This window comes from Nomascus leucogenys, chromosome 3 (genome assembly GCF_006542625.1).
Source record: "Nomascus leucogenys isolate Asia chromosome 3, Asia_NLE_v1, whole genome shotgun sequence".
Classification (NCBI taxonomy): domain Eukaryota; kingdom Metazoa; phylum Chordata; class Mammalia; order Primates; family Hylobatidae; genus Nomascus; species Nomascus leucogenys.
The window spans coordinates 23,655,905-23,678,861 of NC_044383.1; the positions used below are offsets into that span (position 1 = coordinate 23,655,905).

General features: G+C 44.8%; 1 protein-coding gene across 3 annotated transcripts in view; it reads left to right on the forward strand.

The window, feature by feature from the left end:
* The window catches only part of XPNPEP1 (X-prolyl aminopeptidase 1), a 57,770-nt gene that overhangs the window by 13,668 nt on the left and 21,145 nt on the right, over window positions 1-22,957 (forward strand). For all 3 annotated transcript variants that reach the window (XM_003255447.2, XM_030807325.1, XM_030807329.1), the window contains exons 3-8: window positions 693-817; window positions 15,786-15,849; window positions 17,035-17,139; window positions 20,279-20,371; window positions 20,682-20,825; window positions 22,545-22,640. In XM_003255447.2, coding sequence (XP_003255495.1) covers window positions 693-817; window positions 15,786-15,849; window positions 17,035-17,139; window positions 20,279-20,371; window positions 20,682-20,825; window positions 22,545-22,640 — 627 coding nt within the window. The remainder of the gene's footprint in view (window positions 1-692; window positions 818-15,785; window positions 15,850-17,034; window positions 17,140-20,278; window positions 20,372-20,681; window positions 20,826-22,544; window positions 22,641-22,957) is intronic.

Sequence of the window (22,957 nt, forward strand, 5' to 3'; positions counted from 1 at the left end):
CTCAGCCTCCGGAGTAGCTGGGACTACAGGCACGTGCCACCACGCCTGGCTAATTTTTTATATTTTGTAGAGACGGGGTTTCACCATATTGGCCAGGATGATCTTGATCTCCTGACCTTGTGATCTGCCTGCTTTGGCCTCCCAAAGTGCTAGGATTACAGGCGTGAGCCACCACGTGCAGCCTGTCATCTGTTTTTAATCACCCACAAGTGTTGTCTAGGTATCTTTCCAAATCAAATATATAAGTCTATGTAATTCTTTTCTAGGTCTGTGTAATTTTTAATGAGTACACAATATACTGTTGTATGTATTATAGTTTATTTAACTGATCATACACTTCTCCTGTTTTTTTTTCTACTATAAACAAAGATAAACACCTAAATTTCTGTGTACTTATCTCCTATTCTTGAATAAAGTCCTAGGAGTGAAAGAGGTAACCAGTCAATTTGGAAATGGTTAGTAGCTAAACTTTTCTGGCCACAAATGGCTATTTGGAGGTAGTATTTAAGAACTGTGAACATTAGTGTTTCTGGCAGCTTTGGTCTCCGTCTGGTGGTGGGATGGTCAATTTGAAGACCTAACTGGGAGTGGGGCAGAACGTGGAAGGCACTTCTCTCTGTGGCCCACTTCGAACTGGACATTGAATTGCCGGGGGCAGGCTGGTTTTGAAATAAGCTCTTCTGTTGTTGCAGACAGCAGAATGCCTCCAAAGGTGACTTCAGAGCTGCTTCGGCAGCTGAGACAAGCCATGAGGAACTCTGAGTATGTGACTGAACCGATCCAGGCCTACATCATCCCATCGGGAGATGCTCATCAGGTACTGCATGGCAATGGGCCTCTCCTTTCTTTTCAGTCTTCCCCAGCCCTGATGTGTTTGTAGGATTCTAATTGTCAACCCACAACCAGGGCCACAACCAAGCCCTTCCAGGGCTTGCTATGGGGATCCGTGTACAATAGGTCTCACTGAATGCTTGTGGATTGGCCCTGGCTTCCTTGATTCTAGTGACTTGGCCATCTTTCAATGAAGAATTAGTGGGCAAATTAAAGGACAGAAGTTCTGGAACTTTCTGTTGCTGGCATACTCCACATCTCCTCTGCCATACTCTGTTCCTAGCAGAATTGTTTGCCCTGTCTCTCTTTTGCCCAATCCAGGAGAGTTGGAGAGGCAGAGACCTCATGTGATAGGGTTGACGGGCAGTAGGGTAAAAGGATTCTAGGATCCACTGTGAGGTCACTGAGTCAGCAAGTGTTTGAGTGCTTACACTGTGGTTATGGTGTTGTAGGGTTCAAAGATGAACTTAAGGTTGAATATCTGCTCTCACTAGGGTTATGGTTTAGTGAGAGATGAAATAATATAAGAGTGCTATTCTTCCACAGAATCATCTATAAGTATAGTTTTCCCAACCTTTGCCTATGTATAAGGCTCTACCCATCTCAGGTATTAGACATGATATAGAGATGAGAATTGTTCCTGGTTTTAAGAAGCATACGGCTTAATAATGGAGTTTAGATGTACATGCACATACATGTATTGTAAGGTAAAATGTGGTAAGTGTGATCTAGAAAATCTGGACAGAAGGCTGTGGAAGTTTGAGGGCGAGAGGGGAAGATGATGAAGAGCTTCATGGCACAGGGGAGGCACTTGAATTGGACCTTGAAGGATGGGTGGAGTTTGGGTAAATAGAGGGATGGGGTGGAGGAGGAGGAAAGAGGTTCTAGGTAAAAGTATTAGTGGCAGCAAAGGCAAAGAAACAGGGAAGCTTTGAGTGCTTTTCAGAAACAGTGGGACAGGTTTCCCTGGCAAGAGACCAGGGAAGTAAAAAGCAGTGGTGGGAAATAAAGCTGTTGTTACAGGATTCTTCAGTTGCAGGTAATAGAAACTGCCTTGAGATACCTTGAGCAATAAAAATGCTTTATAAGGATTCAAGGGCAGAGCCACCATATTGGCACAACTCCAGATTGTGAATGATGCTCTCAGAGTTTTGCATGTCAGGGCAATGTCAGATAGGGTGTCTTGTGGAACATGAGGGCAGGAATGCAGCAGGCCCTCAAGAAGAACTGGGACGGGACGGTTTTCAGGTCTTGCTGCATGTCAGTTTCTCTTTTTCAGCCAACTGGGTGGGTCGTATAAACCTGACAACACCTACATTTATATCTTTTCCTCTCTTAGTTTCAAGATACCAGATTGAGCTAGAACCTTAATCCCCCAAATTCAAAGTCCAGGGTGAGAACTTGATTGGTATATGTAGCAACTTGGTTCTGCATGGTCCTGGTTACTCTGTGTGTGTGCACGTGCGTGTGTCTGTGTCTGTGTGTCTGTGTGATGTCAGACATGAGTAATGGGGGTCCACCAGTCCACCATGATGGAGGGGGTGGTAGATAAGCGTATTTCTGTAAGTTGAGCAAAGATCACAAAACATGTCCATTCTGGCTGGCTGACTTCCTGCCTCTCCCCAGAGGTCCTAGTCTACATGGTTGCGACAAGGGCAGGCCTGTATTGACCTGGGGACAACTCAACCTCAAGATTGGATCTCTGCCTGGAGACATGGATTTCCTGGCCTTAGGAGCAAATGAAGGGCTTGAAATGAATAAGCAAAGGGATCGGATATTTGAGGCAACAGTATGAAGTTTAGGATACTTTGATGTTTAGAACAGTGTTCCCCAAACTGTGTGTGTTCTTCAGTATTCCTGTTGTGTCTTGTAAGATGCTCTACAAAAAATAAATTTTTAGTTGAGAAAATAGTGAAATGAGCTGAATGGTGTTTTTTTATTGTGGTAAAAAGTGTATAATATGACATTTTAATCATTTAAAAATATACAATACTGTAGTGTTAACTACATGCACATATTGTTGTGCAACAGATCTCTAGAACTTTTTCATCTTGCAAAACTGAAACTGTATATCCATTAAACAGCTCCTCCCAGTCTCTCTCCTCCCCTCCTATCCCTGGCAACCACCATTCTACTTTCTCTTTCTAAGATTTTGCTGGGCCAGTCACCATGGCTCATGCCTGTAATCCCAGCACTTTGGGAGGCTGAGGCAGGCGGATCACGAGGTCAGGAGTTGGAGACCAGCCTGACCAACATGGTGAAACCCCGTCTCTACTAAAAATACAAGAATTAGCCAGGCTTGGTGGCACGTGCCTGTAATCCCTGTGCTCAGGAGGCTGAGGCAGGAGAATTTGCTTGATCCTGAGAGGCGGAGGTTACAGTGAGCCAGCCGAGATTGCACCACTGTACTCTAGCCTGGGTGACAGAGCGAGATTCCATCTCAAAAAAAAAAAAAAAAAGTTTGCCTGCTTTAGATAACGCATGTAATTGGAATCATGCAGTATTTCTCTTTTTGTGACTGGCTTATTTCACTTAGCATAGTGTCCAAGGTTCATCCATGTTGTAACATATGACAGGATTTCTTTCTTTTATAAGGCTGAATAATATTCCATTTTATTTAGAGACCTTTCTTTTTTTTAACCTGTTCATCTGTGGGTGGTCATTTCAGTTTTTTCCACCTCTTGGCTATTGTGAGTAATGTTGCAATGAACATGGGTTTGCAGATACCTTTTTGAGATCCTGTTTTTCCATTCTTTTGGATAAATGCCCACAAGTGAGATTGCCAGATCATATGATCCTTGTATTTTTAATTTTTGGGGGAACTTCCATACTGTTTTCCGCAGCACCTGTACTATTTTGCATTCCCACCTATGGTACACAGCGTTCCAGTTCTTCCACTTCCTCAACAACACTTGTTATTTTTTGTTTTGTTGTGAGGTGATGGCTCATTGTGGGTTTGATTTGCATTACCTGATGGTTAGTGATGTTGAGTATGTTTTCATATGCTTTTTGGTCCCATTTGTATATTTTCTTTGGAGAATATGTCTATTCAAGTCCTTTGCCCCTATGAGTTTCATAGCTGCAGGACTTCTTAGGGCCTTTAATATGCTGATGTGCACTCTGTACCTCTAAGGAGGGGATAAAGTATTCAACTTTTTTCAGACTTAAAAGTCCATGGAATTTTCCCAGTTATTTCAGGAGTGGGGTGGGAGAATCAAGTGTTCTATGGAATACCTTTATATGTTGTTCTATGATAGTACTTTTCATCTGATGATGGGTCTTGCATGTAGAGGTGGATGAAGGGAGAGGTCAGAGTGAGAGGTGTATTCAGGTATCAGCTCACTGGATGTTCAGCCTGGCAGAATATAGCAAAAGTAGAATATCAAGCTGTAATCGGGGTGGTGGCATATGAGGAAGCCATGAGGCTGAGTACATAACTGTTAGATCTAGTAGGCAGTAGGAAGGTAAGGATAGACTTGGTGAGGTTCATCTGTGTTCATTAGAATAGACAAATAAGATTGATCAACTTCAGCTGGGTGTGGTGGCTCACGCCTGTAATCCGAGCATTTTGGAAGGCTGAGTCAGGCGGATTACCTGAGGTCAGGAGTTTGAAACCAGGCTGGTCAACATGGGAAACCCTATCTCTGCCAAAAAATACAAAAATTAGCTGGGCGTGGTGGCTCATGGCTATAGTCCTCACTACTTGGGAGGCTGTGGTGGGAGAATCGCCTGAACCCAGGAGGCGGAGGTTGCAGTGAGCTGAGATTGCGCCACTGCACTCCAGCCTAGGTGACAGAGCAAGACCCTGTCTCAAAAAAAAAAAAAAAAAGATTGACCAACTTCATATGAAGCAAAGTATCATCTTGACCAAGGACTGGATGAGGAAGTAGGCTGGCCACTGTGATTTGGGCCTGAGTTATGGTAGGAGTCATAGGTAGCAGAGGAGCTGGGCACTCCCCCATTTAAGAAGGGCAGACCATTGCCTTGTCTTCAAGGAATTTTGTTTTTTCTTTTCTTTGGGCCCCTCTGATGAGCTCTTCCTTGTTTCCTGTCAGTCCTAGGCCTTAGCCTTTGGATGTGGGATTCATGTCACCTGGATTCTCTGCTGGATTGACCAGTGGCATTTTTAATTTTCTGCCCTTCAAGCATTGGACAGTTGCCCTAGGCTGATTTGATTACAGTCACCCTATTAGTGTTGAGCAGATGGTGGTTCCCGCAACTGGAGCACATTATGATTATGTAGCATTTGGTTTGGGCAGTTCTGTAAGTCCCCTGGCACAGTTGTCTGAAATTGGGGCCCCCTCCGAAAGGGTTCTCACAGGCCGTCATGGAGCCCCAGCTGAAGTCTCCTGATAGCTCTACTATTTGTGAATCTTTATCTCCAGGGGAGGCCTCAGTATACAGAAAGATTCGACCTGCTAATGTTACTTGAATTAAGAGTTGAAGGTGTCTGGTTAAGGGTGTGTTGGAAGCTTTGTAGTCTTTGTATTTCAGTTTCAGTTTTCTTTTGCCTGGAGTTAGGATATTATCTGTGTGTTTACTAGTAGGAGACACCGGCATCTTATAGCTAAGTCAAGTTTATCTTGATGTTCTTGGTCCTGGGTGCTGTTCCTTTGCCAGCTTTTTTTGTTTGTTTGGTCATCATAAAGCTGATTTTTGAACACCATGACTGATACTTAAAAATGTTCTATCTTTGACAGTAGGTGTGGCCTAATACACCCGAAGCAATTCCTTCTGGGAGTGGCAGTGAGGCCATCCAAGCCACAGGGGATGTTCTAGGCTTTCCCTCAGCTCTTTATCTCCTACTAATGATCCTGCAATGTCAGAATTGGATGGCTTTTCCCTCCATGAGGAAACTGAGGCTCTAATCCCAGACAGATGTGTTTTCTAGCAACATTCTGAAAATACAAAATGTGTCAAGCTTGCTCGGTGTTAGCTGTTGCTCTTATTGCAGAAGTCACTGTTAAGACTTCACAGACTTACATTTTTTTGCAGTCTTGCTGTCCTTGCATCTTCATCACCCCTCTCCACTTTTTCTTTGGTAATCTTAACTGTCATTTCTATTGCTGTAGTTTAGCTGTCTGTCTTACATACATGGGGAAATTGTGTTTTGTTTGTTTGCATGTTTTCTGACTGCCGTTCAGGGCTAGGTCTTGGGGCAAATGCAGAGGGCAGATAGTTAGCATATGGGTAATTGTATGAGCTCTAGAGCCTCTCTGGGTTCAGATGCCAGATTTGCTACTTACTAGTTGCTTGACATCAGGCAAGTTACCTGAAATGCTGAAGTGTCAGTTAAAGTTTCTGGGTCTCAGTTTCTGCATTTGCAAAAAGGAGATTGTGACAGTATGGTATGTACTGCATGGGCTATTGTTAGGATGGAATGGGTTCATACTGTAGATGTGAATGCTTGAAGCACTTGAATGCTTGCTGCTTGAATGCTTGATGTCACCTGAAAAGTCTTGTTATATTAGCTGCCGCTATTGTTGTTATTATTACTGTTGTAGAGATGAATGAGATTCCCTTTGAAGAGATTAAAGAATAGGTAAGCCACAGTCATAAATGTGAGCACAAAAAGAAACTGGTGAATGTCATGGGAAAGGACCTCATTAGCACTGTCTGGTAGAATCTGTGAGATACATATGTAATATTAAATGTTCTCATAGACACATTAAAGTAAAAGAGCAGTGAAATTAATTTTAACAATATATTAATCCAACATATCCAAAATATTATTTTAGCACATGATCATTATAAAAATTATTAAGAAGATACTTTACATTCCTTTTTATGCTGAATTTTCAAGTATGGGAAATTTTTACATTTACAAAACTTTGCAATTTGAACTTGAAATTTTCATTGGAAATATTTGATCTGTGTTTAGATTTCATAAGACTGACAGTTGAAAAGGTGGACTCACATACCCAAGTTGTTCTAAACATACTTAAAAGTTTTCCAGTAACTGAATCTTGAATATCAGTTTTAAAATTTGTATTTCAATTTATTAAAGTGAAATAAAGGCCGGGCGCGGTGGCTCACGCTTGTAATCCCAGCACTTTGGGAGGCCGAGGTGGGTGGATCACGAGGTCAGGAGATCGAGACCATGGTGAAACCCCGTCTCTACTAAAAATACAAAAAATTAGCCGGGCGTGGTGGCGGGCGCCTGTAGTCCCAGCTACTCGGAGAGGCTGAGGCAGGAGAATGGCGTGAACCCGGGAGGCGGAGCTTGCAGTGAGCCGAGATTGCCCCACTGCACTCCAGCCTGGGCGACAGAGCGAGACTCCGTCTCAAAAAAAAAAAAAAAGTGCAATAAAATTAAGTATTCTATTTCTCAGTCACAATAGCCACATTTCAAGTGCTTAGACACATGTGGCTGGTGGCAACTGTAATGTAAGTTTACTTAAAGTGTGAACTGAATTCAAAGGTGACAGAGTATTTTAAGCCGGCAAGATCAAGGAAGTCTTCATGGAGAAAGCAGGATTTAAATCGGAACGTGAACAGGTAGAATTTGGATGCAGGGAAAGAGGGAGAGAAGTACAAGAAATACCATGGATATCTTTTTTTTTTTATTATACTTTAAGTTCTAGGGTACATGAGCACAATGTGCAGGTTTGTTACATATGTATCCATGTGCCATGTTGGTGTGCTGCACCCATTAACTCGTCATTTACATTAGGTATATCTCCTAATGCTATCCCTCCCCCCTCCCCCCACCCCACGACAGGCCCCGGTGTGTGATGTTCCCCACCCTGTGTCCAAGTGTTCTCATTGTTCAATTCCCACCTATGAGTGAGAACGTGCGGTGTTTGGTTTTCTGTCCTTGGGATAGTTTGCTCAGAATGATGGCTTCTAGCTTCATCCATGTCCCTACAAAGGACATGAACTCATCATTTTTTATGGCTGCAAAGAGTTCCATGGTGTATATATGCCACATTTTCTGAATCCAGTCTATCACTGATGGACGTTTGGGTTGGTTCCAAGTCTTTGCTATTGTGAATAGTGCCGCAATAAACATACGTGTGCATGTGTCTTTATAGCAGCATGATTTATAATCCTTTGGGTATATACCCAGTAATAGGATGGCTGGATCAAATGGTAAGAAATACTGTGGATATCTATGGAATTAGGAGAACATGCATGACAATAAGCTTGAAGAAGAAGGGAGAACAGTGGCTTGGTTAAGACCATCCGTGAATTACCCCTGACTGATCATGGTTGTCCTTGACCACCAGAATCAGGATTTTAGAGTGACATGATCAGAGGGAGCAGTGTTTAGTATGGGTTGGAGAAAGGAGACCCTGGGAATTGAGAAACCTGTTAGGCCTTGCAGAATCTCAGAGTTGGGGTAAAGAGGGCCTGGACTTGGGTACTGGGGTTAGGAGCGGAGAGGAGGGGTAGGATTTGGAGAAGTAGTACAACCTGGATTAAATGTGGACCTTTCAGGTAGGTGGTAGAGGGGTTTGGGAAGGTTTGAAGCCTGAGAGTGTTTATGGTGCCATCAACAGGAAGAAATGGGTTCCTTGTTTTAGTTCCTGTGGAGAAGAGAGAGATAGTTGGGGTAACTCTGTTAAGTGGGACTCTGGATCCTTACTGTGACTGTGAGAACAAGAAGGAAGGGCTGGCTTCATGTGTGACCTGCCATAGTAGCCTCCTCAGTAATAGAGAGGCTGCTGTTCCCTGCGGCTCTTGTTCCTAATTGTTTCATTTCAGGGTAGATTCTTGGTTGATGGAGTTTCTCCTATGGTTGGGGAGGGGAGGGTGTTGGAGAAGTGAAGGGGAATCTTGAATTCTGTCCTTTTTGTACTTTCCAAAACACAAATATACACACCCACACACTGTTCCCTGCTAGAGAGAAAACATATCTCAAATGCATAATTACGCAAGGACTTGGCACTGCAGTGGTCTGCTTCTCTCTGTCCTCTGCAACTCTAAGGGTTTCTTCTTTTTAAACTCAGAACAAGGGTTGTAGTATTAGGGTTGTGGTATTAATGAGCTTGGGACCCGGGGGACTTTTATAGCAAGGAATCGTCTGTTCTCTCTGGTAATCTGGATACTTTCATGTACCATCCTAGTCGTATATTGGGATTCGTGGGCACCACTTGCCTCAAACCAGGAGAAGCCTTGGTTGGAGTCAGAGCTGTGCCAGCACTGCCTTTTAGAAATCCTGATTCCTCATCCTCCTCATCTGTAAGACCCCATATTATGTTGTTGGGCTTGGCTTAGTCAAAGGGTGATATTTTGTCAGGGACTGACTCTGCCAATGTGAATTTTTGGCTTTGTTTATGGTTCCTCCTCCTGGAAGACATGAATCAGATTTTCCTAAACTCTTTGGACCCTACTCCATTCTCCTGGAGTCAGCTTCCTGTTTTGTTTGGTATTTCATAAACAGGCTTTCTCTTGGGTTAGGGTTAATGATTTTTATCCCGCAATGATTTTATCTGTTGTGCTAGAATAATGCTAGCTGTGGCAACACATCTCGAAGTTTCAGTGGCCTGGTATTGTAAAGCCTTATTTCTTATTTCATGTAGCAGTATAGAGTGGGTGTTCCTGGTTGGTGGGGGACTTCCCTCTACCTTGAGGGAAAGTGATTCAGGGATCTAGGCTCTTTCCATCCCATAGTACCACCATTTTAGCTGGTGGAAGGGGAAAGAGTATGGACAGGGCACACTCATTTGTAAGAGCCCCGACCCAGGCATCACCTCTCACCCACATTTCATTGGTAAGAATCAGTCATGTGACCTCACCTCAATGTAATGAGGCGTGGGAATGAAGGCCTCACTGGGCAGCTGCTTTCCAGTGACTCTTCTAGACTAAGGAAGGAGCACGAATCTTTAGACAGCTATCAATTTTTCCCACATACCCTGACTTGGTTTCTTTTAGGAGAGAAAAAAATGCCAATAACTTATATTTGGAAACAAGGAGTCCACATCTCCATTCACAGTCTAACCTTTGGTACTTCCTGTGGACCAGTGGCCATTTATTCATTCAGTTTCATTTTTCTTGAGAGCCTCGTGTGTTTGAGGCACAGTGCCAAGCTCATGGCTGATGGGAGAAGAGGGTCAGGGAGGGGGAAAGATGTCACCCTAATGTGGACTCTAGTAACTTTAGTTGTGCTTATCTTGGCAGTCAGCTGTCAGCTTTACTTGGCAAGTTCCATCTGCATGTGACCAGCCATGTTGATCCCTCTTCTTAAAACCCAGCTCTGGTCATGTCACCACCCTCTCTTCAACTTTTAGTGTCTCTCTAGAACTTGCAGGATAAAGTTCAAGCCTCTTAGTGTGATGTTTGAGGTCTTTGACTATTTGTCTTTAGATGGCCTTCACAGAAATCTCTGCAGCTGCTCCCTTGAACTTCTTGCCCCTGCCATTAGGCTAATTGGGTGTCGCCTCGTGACAGGCCTCTTGCCTCTTGCTTCTGGGCCTTGTCACACCTTTCCCTCTCTCTGGACTGTTTTCCTGCTCTCTTCACCTATCGCTGGTGGCCCAGTCAAACCTCTGAGCTTGGCCTGATGGATCTAAGGCACATCTGAGCATCCGTTAAACTATAGCAAATACCACACTGCATATTCAGCATCGTTTATATGGCTGTTTATTAGTGTTAATATTTCATGGAATATCTGTCTACTATTGCTGATTGTCTACTTCGATAAGATAGTTTCTTATGTTTGCTATAGAGTCAAGCTCGGTGCAGTACATAGCAATAAGTGCTGCAGTTCATCAGATGTTTGGCATGCACTAATTGCTTTATGTCACACCTCAACCCTTCAAGGTGGGCATTATTTTCATCCCCGTTTTACAGATGAGGAAGTTGAGCCCTAGGTTCACCTAGCTAGTAAGTGGGGAACCAGGCTTGAACAGAGTTCTAACTGCTGGTTGTAGGAGATGTCTATTATGTGGCTGATGAAAGTAGAGGTAAGTGCAGCATACACCTCGTATTCCTTGTTCCCTCAGAATTTATAATCCAATTGTGAGACTAGATGTGTACAACTTCTGTACAAAATTAGAAGAGGTTGCTTGGCAGCTTGCAAGGGTATGGGCTTCGAAAGTCAGACCTGAGGCTGGGTGCAGTGGCTCATGCCCGTAATCCCAGCACTTTGGGAGGTCGAGGCGGGTGGATCACTTGAGGTCGGGAGTTCGAGACCAGCCTGACCAACATGGCAAAACCATCTCTACTAAAAATACCAAAATTAGCTGGGTGTGGTGGCGGGCACCTGTAATCCCAGCTACTTGGGAGGCTGAGGCATGAGAATCGTGTGAACCTGGGAGGTGGAGGTTGTAGTGAGCCTAGATTGCGCCACCGAACTCCAGCCCAGGCAACAATGCAAGACCCCGTCTTAAAAAAAAAAAAGTCAGACCTGATTTCAGATCTTGGTTCTGCCATTTACTGTGGGGTTACCTTGGGAAAGTTAGTTATTTCTCTAAGCTTCATTTTTTTCATCTGTAGATTGGCGAGGAAGGATACCTTCCAGAGCTGCTGTGAGGATTAGAATGAGAGGAAATGAATATAGTTATTGACTAGTAGGTGTAGAGACAATAATAAACGATGCAGACTAAATAATCTTAGCTAACATTATTTGTCAGCATTACCCAAGGTAGGGTATGGATAAGTGCCAACATGGATGGTCCTGTAAAATTCAGAGATGTGGGAGCCTCTGAAAGCTGAAGTGGGTCAGGCAGCTTCATGGAAGAGGGGGCACATGAACCAGATTTTTGAGAGATGACTAGCTTTTTTTTTTTTTTTGGTAGTTTACAGATGCCTTTATTTGGCTATGTATTGTTTATATTGTTGAAATTAGATGCCAACATTTAAAAATTGGGTAATTTCTCATGAATCCATATTTCTAGCTTCTTCTGAAATATTGAAGGTTGGCAACATGTGGCCTGCATTTCAGAAATCAGAGCTGAGTAGGAGCTGCTGTCTTTAGAAAAGATATCCTTTGTCCTGTACCCTGAGGTATTTGAGTTTGAAACCCCATTTATAATCCCTTACCACCTTTTCCCCATTAGATAATGTATTAGTTTCCTATCACGGCTATAACAAATTACCACAGTGACTTAAAACAAATTTATTCTCTTATGGTTCTGGAGGTTTGAAGTCTAAAATGGGTCAGCAGGGCTATGTTACTTCTGCAGGCTCCAGGGAGAGTCCGTTTCCTTGCCTTTTCCAGTTTCTAGAGGCTGCCTGCATTCCTTGGCTCATGGTCCCTTCCTCCATCTTCATAGATATGGTTGAGGTTTTAACTGGATGTAGTGAAAAGCTTCATGTGTCTTTCTGCTTGTTCATTTATAATACAGATGTGGGTTGAGCATCTACTGTGTGTCACCTGTGCTGAGTGCAGGGACAGTGACAGGACAGATATCCTGATCTCATGGAACTTATATGCTTGGGGGTAAGATGGGGGTTGAGGAACAAGACAATAAAAATATAAAAAGTTCATTAAAAAGAGAAACATTGCCCAGCATGTTGGCTCTTGCCTGTAATCCTAGCACTTTAGGAGGCTGAGGCAGGCTGATCACTTGAGCCCAGAAGTTCAAGACCAGCCTGGCAATGTGGTAAAACCCCGTTTCTACAAAAAAATAAAAAAAAAATAAAAAAAAAAAAAAATAAAAAAAGTGTGTGCCTGCTGTAGTCCGAGCTATTCAGAAGATTGAGGTGGGGATTGGTTGAACCTGACAGGTCAAGGATACAATGAGCCATAATTGTGTCACCATACACCAGCTACGGTAACAGAAGGAGATCCTGTCTCCAAAAAAAAAAAAAAAAAGACAAATATCTAGAGTATGTGTGTGCTATATAGAGACTTAAAAGTGGCCGGGTGGCTATTATAGCTGGGTAGTACAGGTAGGCCTCTCTGTAGAGGTGATATTTGATCTCAGATATAATGATGAGAAGGACCTAGCCATGCCATGATCAGAAAGACATTTATAGGCACAAGGAAGCACATGTGCCAAGGCCTTGAGGCAGGAATGAGCTCAGGATATGCAAAGAGCAGAAAGGAAGTGGGTATGGCTGGAGCATAGTGAATGGGAGCAGAGCTGCAAGAGGACTGGCAAAGTCAGATCAGCTGGTACCTTGACTGGGCCAGAGTTTGGATTTTATTTTAAATATAATAGGAAGCTATTGGAGGGTTTTAAAGAGGTTGCCAACATGATCTTAGATATTTGGAAAAGCCCACTCTGAGTGTATGTGCAGAGTGGACTGTAGGGGCGGTAGTCCAGGTAGAGATGATGGAGGCTTGGACTGAGTGCTGCTATTAGAAATGGAGAGAAGTGGGTGGTTTTGAGAAAAAGCCAGCAGCTGTGCTGCTTTGTGCTTTTTCCTAGCATGCTACAGCTTTGGTTTATTTTAGGCCCTATGCTGTGCTCTGAGGAGACCGCCCCTGGGCGTTGCCAGCTTCATGCCTGGGAGAAGGAGAGTGACAGCCCTGGGCCCAGTGCTTGTCTGGCTTCTGCATAGCCTGTCAGTGTGGAGGTGAGGCTGTGGCCAGCCTTGCTCAGCAATGTCTTTCTGGAATGTTGACCACTTAGGTCATGTCTGGACATTCTTACCCCAGACCTTGTCTCCATCCCAAACTAAACATGTCCATTTGCTGTTAATTCCACCTCCCTTTGGAGGAACTCTTTCCTTGCCTTTGCTGATGGAGAAGTCTTGGTAAACCCTGTGGATCTTCCATCTCTCCCAAGCTTGCCCAGAAAGGAGTGGGGCATCCCTAGAGTACTATGTCCCGGAGTGGAAGAGTCCAGCTGGGCTCAGACCTGCACTGCATTCTCTGCCAGCCTTTGCCAGTATCTTCACCCTGTGTCACGGGTGGAAGAGCCCCAAGCCCGTGGAGTCATGTTGTTGGTGGAGAGTACCCTCACTGTGTATTCCCCATTGTGCGCAGTGATTTTTAGCACAAGAGTTATTTTTAACGTAGTTTTCCCAGCCCCTTAGATACCTTCTCACTGTTTAGGAAGAAGAGATTAATAATATCTCTTACATTGCATATGTGCAGCACTTTCAGGTTTCTGGTGAGTTTTCAAAGACGTTAACTTACTGTTTGTCACAAGAGTCCTAGGAGATGTGTGGGCCATCCTTCCCCCTATTGTTACTTTTTAATAAAAAGTCTTGCACACAGTGATTACTGGGTTAATAAACAAATGAGGATTCTGCAGTTCCTAAACGATGCTGGTGGCTATTTCTTTCTATTTCCTTAGTGCTGTTGACTGAATGTTCCTTTATGCTTTAGGAATAAAACGTGCTTGCTGTTGCATTTAGCAATCTGAAATGACCTGTCTTAGAGATGAGGAAATGAGGCTGAGAGAGCTGCCAGGACTTGTTGCAGACTATGCAGCTGGGCCTGGGCTAGTGGGCAGGTGGCCCAGAGCTGCTTTATCCTGCCATTGTGGTTCTCTATGCTGGCCCTTCTAGTATCTCCCTGAGGCTGGTTTGAGGCTGTGATTGCCGGTGCCTTGGTGGAAGAGGCAGTCCTTTTTATTTTTATTTTTATTTTGTTTTTTGAGACAAGGTCTCACTCTGTTGCCTAGGCTGGAATACAGTGGCGCAATCATGCCTCACTGTGCAGCCTCAACCTCCCGGGCTCAGATTATCCTCCCACCTCAGCCTCCTGAATAGCTGAGACTACAGGCATGCGCCACCGTGCCTGGCTAATTTTTGTATTTTTTTTGTAGAGATGAGGTTTCACCATGCTCCCAGGCTGGTCTCAAGTTCCTGGGCTCAAGCAATTCTCCCACCTCAGCTGCCCAAAGTGCTAGGATTACAGGCATGAGCCACTGTGCCCGGATGAAAGGAGTGGTTCTTAACCATATAGCAGGAAAGGAACATGAGGGCCTTTTCCCCCTGCATCATGTTGACTGTCCTAAAAATGCCTTGGGTCTGGCCAGCAGCCCCATTCCCCACCCTAAACTTTCTTAATCTTGCCAGGTCCTTTGGCTTGGGAGAATCCTGGTAACTGCAGAAGGAGCAGCAGCTTTGTACTCAGGCAGGCCTGGCTTTGGATCCTGAACTACTATTAACTTGTCAGTGGGCAGGTTACTTAAAGATTCTCTCTTTGAACCTCAGTTTTCTCATTTGCTGTTGGTCTTATCCTAGAGAGTGATGAGGGCGAGAGATAAAGTGTCATGCATTGGCAGCCTGGCATAGGGCTTCAGAGTCCAGACTCTGGAGTTGACTGCTTAGGTTCAAATCCTGCCTCTGCTACTTAATTAGCTGTGTGATTTTGGGCAAGTTACTTAAACTCTCTGTGCCTCACTGGCTATTACCAGAAGTTGCACACTTTGACTTGTACCCTTTACCCACGCATAAGAATTTCTTACTTTCTTCACTCCCTAACCCCGTCCATACAGAGCAAGGGGATTATCAGCTGAGAAGACCTTGGTTTTGGACATGACATTTTATTTTGCTGAAGCCTCCTGGATTGGATGACGTGTTTCCGCTCACTCCGTAACAGGAAGGGACAGGGTCTGCATGGGAGAGATTGGTGATGCTACCTCAGAGGAGGACCCAAACAGGAAGTTTGGAAACAAGTCAGTATCTACAGAAACTTAAGTTAGAGAATTATTGGTGCTTAACACAGAAATTCAGCCTTACTTTTCAGAAAAACAACAGATGCCTAAATGTCAGTGGCAAGGAGGGAGAAGGCTATTATTGGTTTGATTTTTGAGTAAGGTCTCAGTGAAGAAAGAGCAGTTGTTATCTGTTTCTTCTGATGTGCTTTGGTTCTCCTAATGAGGAAATAGAGGCTAAAGGGAACAGCTCTCTCTGCCCTTAATTAATTCGAGTCTTCTGCAGTGTGTGCTAATCTGTTGTTTTCAGCTAGACTATTGGCTCCTTGAGGGCGGGTGCCAAGGATTCCCCAATCTTCGTAGTCCCCGCTGGGCCTAGCACAAGGCTAAGCAGGCAGAACAGTCTGCTCATGACTGATCGAGGCCCACTTTGTTGTCATCTTTGTTTTCCAGAGTGAGTATATTGCTCCCTGTGACTGTCGGCGGGCTTTTGTCTCTGGATTCGATGGCTCTGCGGGTGAGTCACTACCTTTTCTCTGTTCTTGCTGCACCTTTGTTCGCCTCCTAAAAATAACTGAACCGAGTTTCAGCCTGTGATATAGAAGCAAAAAGAAAATGCAAACCAGATGCTCCACATTGACTCTCTGCAGAAAGGTGTGGGTTCCCAGTCTTTCCCGCTCCCCAAGGTCACCTTTCAGTAACCCTTTTTTTCCTCTCTGTATCTTTGCCTTCAAAATTTTAACAATTTTTATTTTAAAAAAGTTTTTGAACTTTTTATTGAATATAACATACATATAAAAGTTCTATCAATTAAACTGAATATACCTGTGTTACTAGCGCCCCAAATAAGAAATGAGACTTTAATATCATTACAGAACCTCCGCTCTTATCTTATTGGTCCCAAATGATTCTCCCAAGTGCTTGGGTTTTGGTTTCTCTGTTTTCACTCTTGACTTAAATAACAAAGGTTAACGTTAAGCTGCATTGGTGTTCCTCAAAACCATTATGCCTTTGAGTTTTAGGGTGGACTCCCCACTTCAGGCTTGTCTCTAAAGCAAGCTGGACAAGGTGGGAGCTCCCCTCCCCTCATGGTTAGCACGCTGCTTCCTTTGGCGTAAGTGCTTGTGTTGGTTGGCACATTAGGATTGGCTTTGGCTGACACCTCTGCCAAAACCCCAAGTTCTGCCAGGCCTGTGGGAATGGAGGGCAGATAGAGGTAGGAGGCACAAGCTTCCTGCTAGTGACCACAGCAGGAACACTCATAGGGCCCACTTGGTCTTTCTCCAGGAAAGGTGAAACAGCTCCCCTGGAGTGTCTGGTGGAGCAGAGGAGTAGCTGTGATTGCTGAGCAGGAACCATCCCTCCCTGTGTCTTGTTGATTATACGGGACCACTTTGGCCATAGGTCTACAGTTCTCCATTCTCTGTTCTTGACTCATACTGGGCAAGTGGAGTCCTTTTTGTGCAGGGACCAGTGCCAGGCAGCTTGGGTCTCAGCACTGTTCTTTCAGAGCTTGACACACAGCTTGTTCTCAGTGGTATGGTCTTCTCTTGCCCAGAGGTTTCCCTGGAGTCAAGGACCCATCTGCCCCACTAGGACCTGATGCCTCTTACTGCTCTTGCCTGTCTGCTGTCATTTTGTGCAGCTTCTGAGCAGTTGTTAGAAACCTTTCTGCTTCTTTTTTTTTTCTCCCCTGCTTCAGGCACAGCCATCATCACAGAAGAGCATGCAGCCATGTGGACTGATGGGCGCTACTTTCTCCAGGCTGCCAAGCAAATGGACAGCAACTGGACACTTATGAAGATGGGTGGGTACAGGCATGGCTAGCCCAAACTTAGTTGGGCTGATCTGAGCAGGGATCCTAGAGGTCCTCAGGACTCCTGGATCTTAATCCTTTTATGCAGTCATGGACCCTTTTGAGAATGCAAGGAAAACTGAGAAAAAAAAAAAAAAAAAATGGCATGCCTATACATACATACCAATGTGCATTCAATTTTGGAGGACGCTGGTTCAGGATACTCATTTTACTGAGGGGAAACCGAGGGCTAGAGATGACAGTTGATTTGCTGCAGATCACATTGCTGTGCATTTCACTCCTGTACTGGGGGGCCTTCTACTATTTGCTGCCTCATGATTCAGAGTGAGATAAAGGCAAGCAGTCATTGGCAACAGAAGCCAGAAAGCTTTCCCCCGAGGCTCTCTCTGAGGATCTTGGATTTGCTTCTGGCAGCTTAGCTCTGGAGAAGAGCAGCATTCAGGACAAGCGAACAGGTCTGGAACTTGCTTGGGCTAGTCGCTTCACTTGCAGTGCTTTAGTTTCCTCATCTGTAAAATGGGTTAATCACTGTAAGTAACATATAAAGTGGTGAGAATTAAAGCATTACTATGTGGAAAGCATATAGATCAATGTTTATTGAATAATGTGTGTATGTACTCTGTGTTTTCATTTAATTTTCTGCTGTGTGTACTTTCCTGTCATTAAAATAGTCTTTAGAAACATGGTTTTAGGGACTGTACAAAGTCTTTGCTTCCTGAATTTTGAACTTGGAGAACAGAAGATAAGGAAGGGCCAAGTGAGAAAGAGAAGATGAAACAAAATACCTGATGCTTCTTGTTTGTTGTAGGAAATAATGAGGAAATAAAATAGTCCTCAGACTCACAGCAGGGAACAGAGGACTAGAACATGACCTTGAGATCCAGGCAGCCAGCTGACTGAGGGGTGCGTGCACTCGGGTGTATGCCACACACCCTCCACACACACACGCACGTGTTCTTTGTCTTAGGGAGGAACAAGGAACATTTTTGTCTTGGCATTGGATTAAGTTTCTGTTTCTCAAAAATCATTTCATAAATATAAAAACAGCAAAGCTACAGATTGTTGCCTGTTGCTGCAGTTGATTTCTCCTTCCTTTTCTCTCTCTCTCTCTCTCACACACATACACACACACACACACACACACGCACACAAAGACACAAAGGCAGGCATTTGAGGCTGGCTGTTATAAATGCACAGGCTAGTGGCCTTTAAATTTTTTTCTTTGTGTGCTTCTGTTAATGGGAGTCAAGCACCCGCAACATGTGTGTATGTTTGTTTATTTGTTATTTATATGTGCTGGTGTTCCTCTGTATTCCAGATATCAAAAATTAACTTTGTAATTTCTTTATAAAACATAAATACAAATAGAAGCTTCGATCCTTTCTTCTTGCACCCAGTAGATCATTGTGTCCCCCTGGGGAGCAGGCATCTCTCTTTGGGGCCCACAGATTCCAGCTCTTAGGTCTGTTAGCATTTTAGGGGTCAGAATGTTAGAGGCGCGAACACTGCCTGCCTGTTCCTTAATGTAGGTATGTGGCAGCAAGTGGGTGGCAGAGGGAATGAGTCCTCCTCTCCTCCAGCCTCCTCCCTAGTTTCCTCAGTCGAGTCTTCTGTGTAGGGAGATTCTGGTGGGTTTGGTTGGCCAGTGAGTGATTCATCCCTGGGGTTTTGCCAAAGATCTGTCTGCTAGGAAATGACATGACTTCATCCTGTGAAAGTTATACTATATAGTATACTAGGGCATTAGGAGAAACTGTATTAATAAGTGGCTTGTTTAGTGATTTGAAAAAAAATAGGAAAGAATCAAATAGCAGAATGAAACTCAAATGTCAGCTTCTAGGCAGTTTTTTACAATTGGAATTCATGAGCTTCTTTCTTTATAAACCTTTGCACTTCCCTTCTGTGGTTATGTGATTATATCAGTAGTCAGTAGAAAAAATAGTAAAGATAAGTTTCTACTGTTTTAGAATATGTGAACTTTTACTCTAAATATATGTATGTTTTATCAAGATGTTAATTGTTTGGCCAAAATCTCATTGGTTAAAAAAAGTATACATGTCAAAGATAACTGGCTAGATATGGAAGATGTTGGCTTAGATTAAAGGAAAACTGGACTACAGAAGTAATTTTAGTTCCATTCTGGAGGATGATATAGTGTCCTATGACCAGTGTTTTAGAAACAGAAAGGGCTGTCTCATCCTGGGAGTTGGGGAACTCAGAGGGTCATGTTAAAGGCAACAGGATGGTCAGCACTTTGGGAGGCTGAGGTGGGAGGATCACTTGAGGCCAGGAGTTCGAGACCAGCCTGGCTAATATGGTGAAACCCCATCTTTACTAAAAATACAAAATTAGCTGGGCATGGTAGCATGAGCCTGTAATCCCAGCTACTTGGGAGGCTGAGGCAGGAGACTTGCTTGAACCCAGGTGGTAGAGCTTGCAGTGAGCTGAGATGGTGCCACCGCAATCCAGCCTGCGTAACAGAGCGAGACTGTGTCTTCAGAAGTAAATAAATAAATAAATAAAGACAACAGGACAGGTGCCTGCGTGTCTCTCTTAAAATCTTTGGAAAGATCTCTTTGCTGCCAAGACTTGTGCTTAGCCCTCTATTCAGAGGCTGGTTATGGGGCAGCAGCCTTCTCTTGGCCACCCTGCCCTTGCAGATGAGGGGCGGGCACTGGGAGCATGTTATCACCTTACCTGGTGTGTGATATGTGGGAGTCTCCCAGTTCCCAGACTTCACCAAATCACTGCCCAAGTTCTCATCAAGTAACCAGTAATGGGGAAGTGACTGAACGCTGAGGGGACGATCTTTGTAGTGACACCATGTGCCTACGTGGCAATGATCCCCAGGATATTTTTATAAGGGGTCAAGTGAAAAATCATACTTTTTTCCCTTCTGTCTCACCCTTGTCTTACGCTTTTCATACACACAAACTTACACTTCTCCCTCTCTTTCTGTAGCCTTCCAGGATTAAGGGAGGTTCAGATTTTCTAAGTCCTGTCAATCCACTTTAAAGAAGCTGCTTAATAAAGACCCTGCTATCATGATGTTAGAGAATTGTATCCTTCTGGTGGGATAATGAGCGTGGGCCCACTGGGAATTGTTTCTTATCAGTTCTTCCCCCTGTAGGTCTGAAGGACACACCAACTCAGGAAGACTGGCTGGTGAGTGTGCTTCCTGAAGGATCCAGGGTTGGTGTGGACCCCTTGATCATTCCTACAGGTAAGTGAGCTTGGTCCCTTTCTGCTTGGGTAAGGAAGTGGCTTCTAGACTCCCCTCCATCCTCTTCATTTGCTTGTGGGGTGTGGAGCACTGGAGGGCTCAGCATGACTGATTTTATAGTAGAGGTCAAGGTGAAGAGAAGAGTTCCACTGGTGGTGAAGATGTGCTTTTACAGTTCTTCATCCTGCACACCCAGTTCTGGGCCACGGCAGGACCACCTTTCTGAAGGTTCCGGACTTTCAAGGCCCTGCTGCCTGCCCCGCTGCAATGGGCGTTCGGCTCATGGCTGGGCCACAATGTGTCTCCTCAGATTATTGGAAGAAAATGGCCAAAGTTCTGAGAAGTGCCGGCCACCACCTCATTCCTGTCAAGGAGAACCTCGTTGACAAAATCTGGACAGACCGTCCTGAGCGCCCTTGCAAGCCTCTCCTCACACTGGGCCTGGATTACACAGGTCAGAATCAACGGTTCCGCCCAGCAGGGCCCCGGCCGTTGTCCCCCCACCTCTTGCTATTGTCTCCAACCTCGTCCTCCGAATCCAAGTCGAGTTTGAGCTGACAGGAGGATTTTGCCCTACTCTGCCCCAGTGGGATATTTGAAGAAGCAGGAGCTTTATTTGTTTCCACTGTTGCCACCTACTTGCCACTTAGTTTGGCTTTGGTTATTTTTGCAAAGCTCGTTTGGGTGGCTTTTTGGGTGCTGCTGAAAAGACTGAGTTTTTTTTTTAACCACTCAGCTGCTAACTGCCACTCGAACATATTTGATATTGGAAATACAGCATAGAGGTTTCTAGGTTCCACTTCCCTTCTTATGTCAGCATTTGTAGATTTACCTTCCTAGGCCTTTGTCCTCCATCTTGTACCTTCTGCTTTAGAGGCTTTGGGGTGTGGGTGTGTTTCCTTGGCCTGTGCGTTAGTGATGGGTAAGCAGCGTGTTCTCTGAACCATTGTGTGGATTTATGAAGCAGTGAGGGAGCAGAGAGAGAGGCCTGGAGGTGGGGCTGCAGGGGAGGGCGTCTTGCTTTAGAAACAGAGGTAGATGGGGGATGGCTGTGGAATGTAGGCAGATTGCCCAGAGGGGTCCTGGGAAGAAAGCGTGACAGCCTAGATTCTGGGCCAAGTTTTAAACAGCATTCCCGAACTGATCTTCAGTGCAGCCCTGGGTGTGGGAGCAGCCCCCAGCCTGCTTTCTTGTGTGACATCCTCACCAGAGGGGTATTGCGGAATGGGGAGGATGGGTCCAGTGAGTGGCCCAGGGTCAGCTAAATATTTTCCATCAGCGTGGTTTGAAGTTTTTTTTCACTAGAGCAGAAGCTCTGACTTGTTGCTTATAGGAGAGGGGAGAGCAAATGTTGCTGATAAAGCTTTTGTTCAGTACACATTTGGGTGCCTACTATCTGCAGGATGCTGTGCGAGGTGCTGAGTGAATAAGACAGATGCCCACCCTGCTCACAGGTGACTGTTCCTTGAGTTATGAATGCTGCCCTGGTAGGGTGGTTGTGGTGGCAATGGGGTGAGCTCTAGCACCACGATTTCATCTTGCAGAGCAGCAGAGAGGCCTTGGCAGTGTCTGAAAGGGCAAGTGTGATTTGGAAGTGGTAATCACAGTGAGTCAGACTACAGGGAATTCCTAGGTCTTAGCACCGAAAGGCAAGTCTTGCAGCCCCAGGAACATCAAGTGGTGGGTGCTGTTCCCCTGACCCCTGAGACTGGGTGAGTTCCCTCTGCTGGGTAGTGTGTTGATGTAGGTCCCTGTGTGTCCCCTATTGCATCAGTATTTACAGTAGTGTGTTAATTGCTGGTTTAATTATCTGTCTTCCCTTCAATATTGTAAGCCCCATGAAGGCAGGGACTGGGTCTGGCTCAGAGCTGTAACCACAGTGACCAGCAGAGTGCCTGGCACGTATCTATGCCTGGCAGATCTAGATGCTACACAGGCATTTGTGGGATGCGTAAATGAATGAATTTTACTGGTGAGGCAATCAAGGCTCACGACAGTCAAGTGGCTTGGACACCTCTTGTATAGGGCTTGAATCCAGGCCTCCTGCCTGTTTAAGTAGCGTGCTCCTGTAAGAAATGGTGCTGATTAAAGATGTTTGGGGCAGGTTCTTTCGCTGGGTTCCTACTGCTTTCTGGGACCAGGGCTGGAGTTAAAGCACATTTGTTTCTTGCAGGCATTTCCTGGAAGGACAAGGTTGCAGACCTTCGGTTGAAAATGGCTGAGAGGAACGTCATGTGGTTTGTGGTCACTGCCTTGGATGAGATTGCGTGTGAGTGCTCTGGTTTCGCTGTTTGGGCATGTTACCCGATCTCTCCTTTGGGTCTCTGGGTATCTGTGTGTTCATGCCATTCAACTTTCTGAGTGGCCAGGGAATAAGCAGAAGACTATGTCACCAAATGGGTATAGGAGATGCCAATTAGGATGAAGGAGAAAATTACAGGGAGTTGAGGGGGGGAGTGGGCTTGTCCAGAGCAGTATTACAGCTGGGTGATGCCCACCTCTGGCCAGTCCCTCAGGACCATGGCACCTCTGAGGAAGGGCATTTCCTACAAATATTTTATGTCTGTCAGCCTCTCTGTAGGTGTA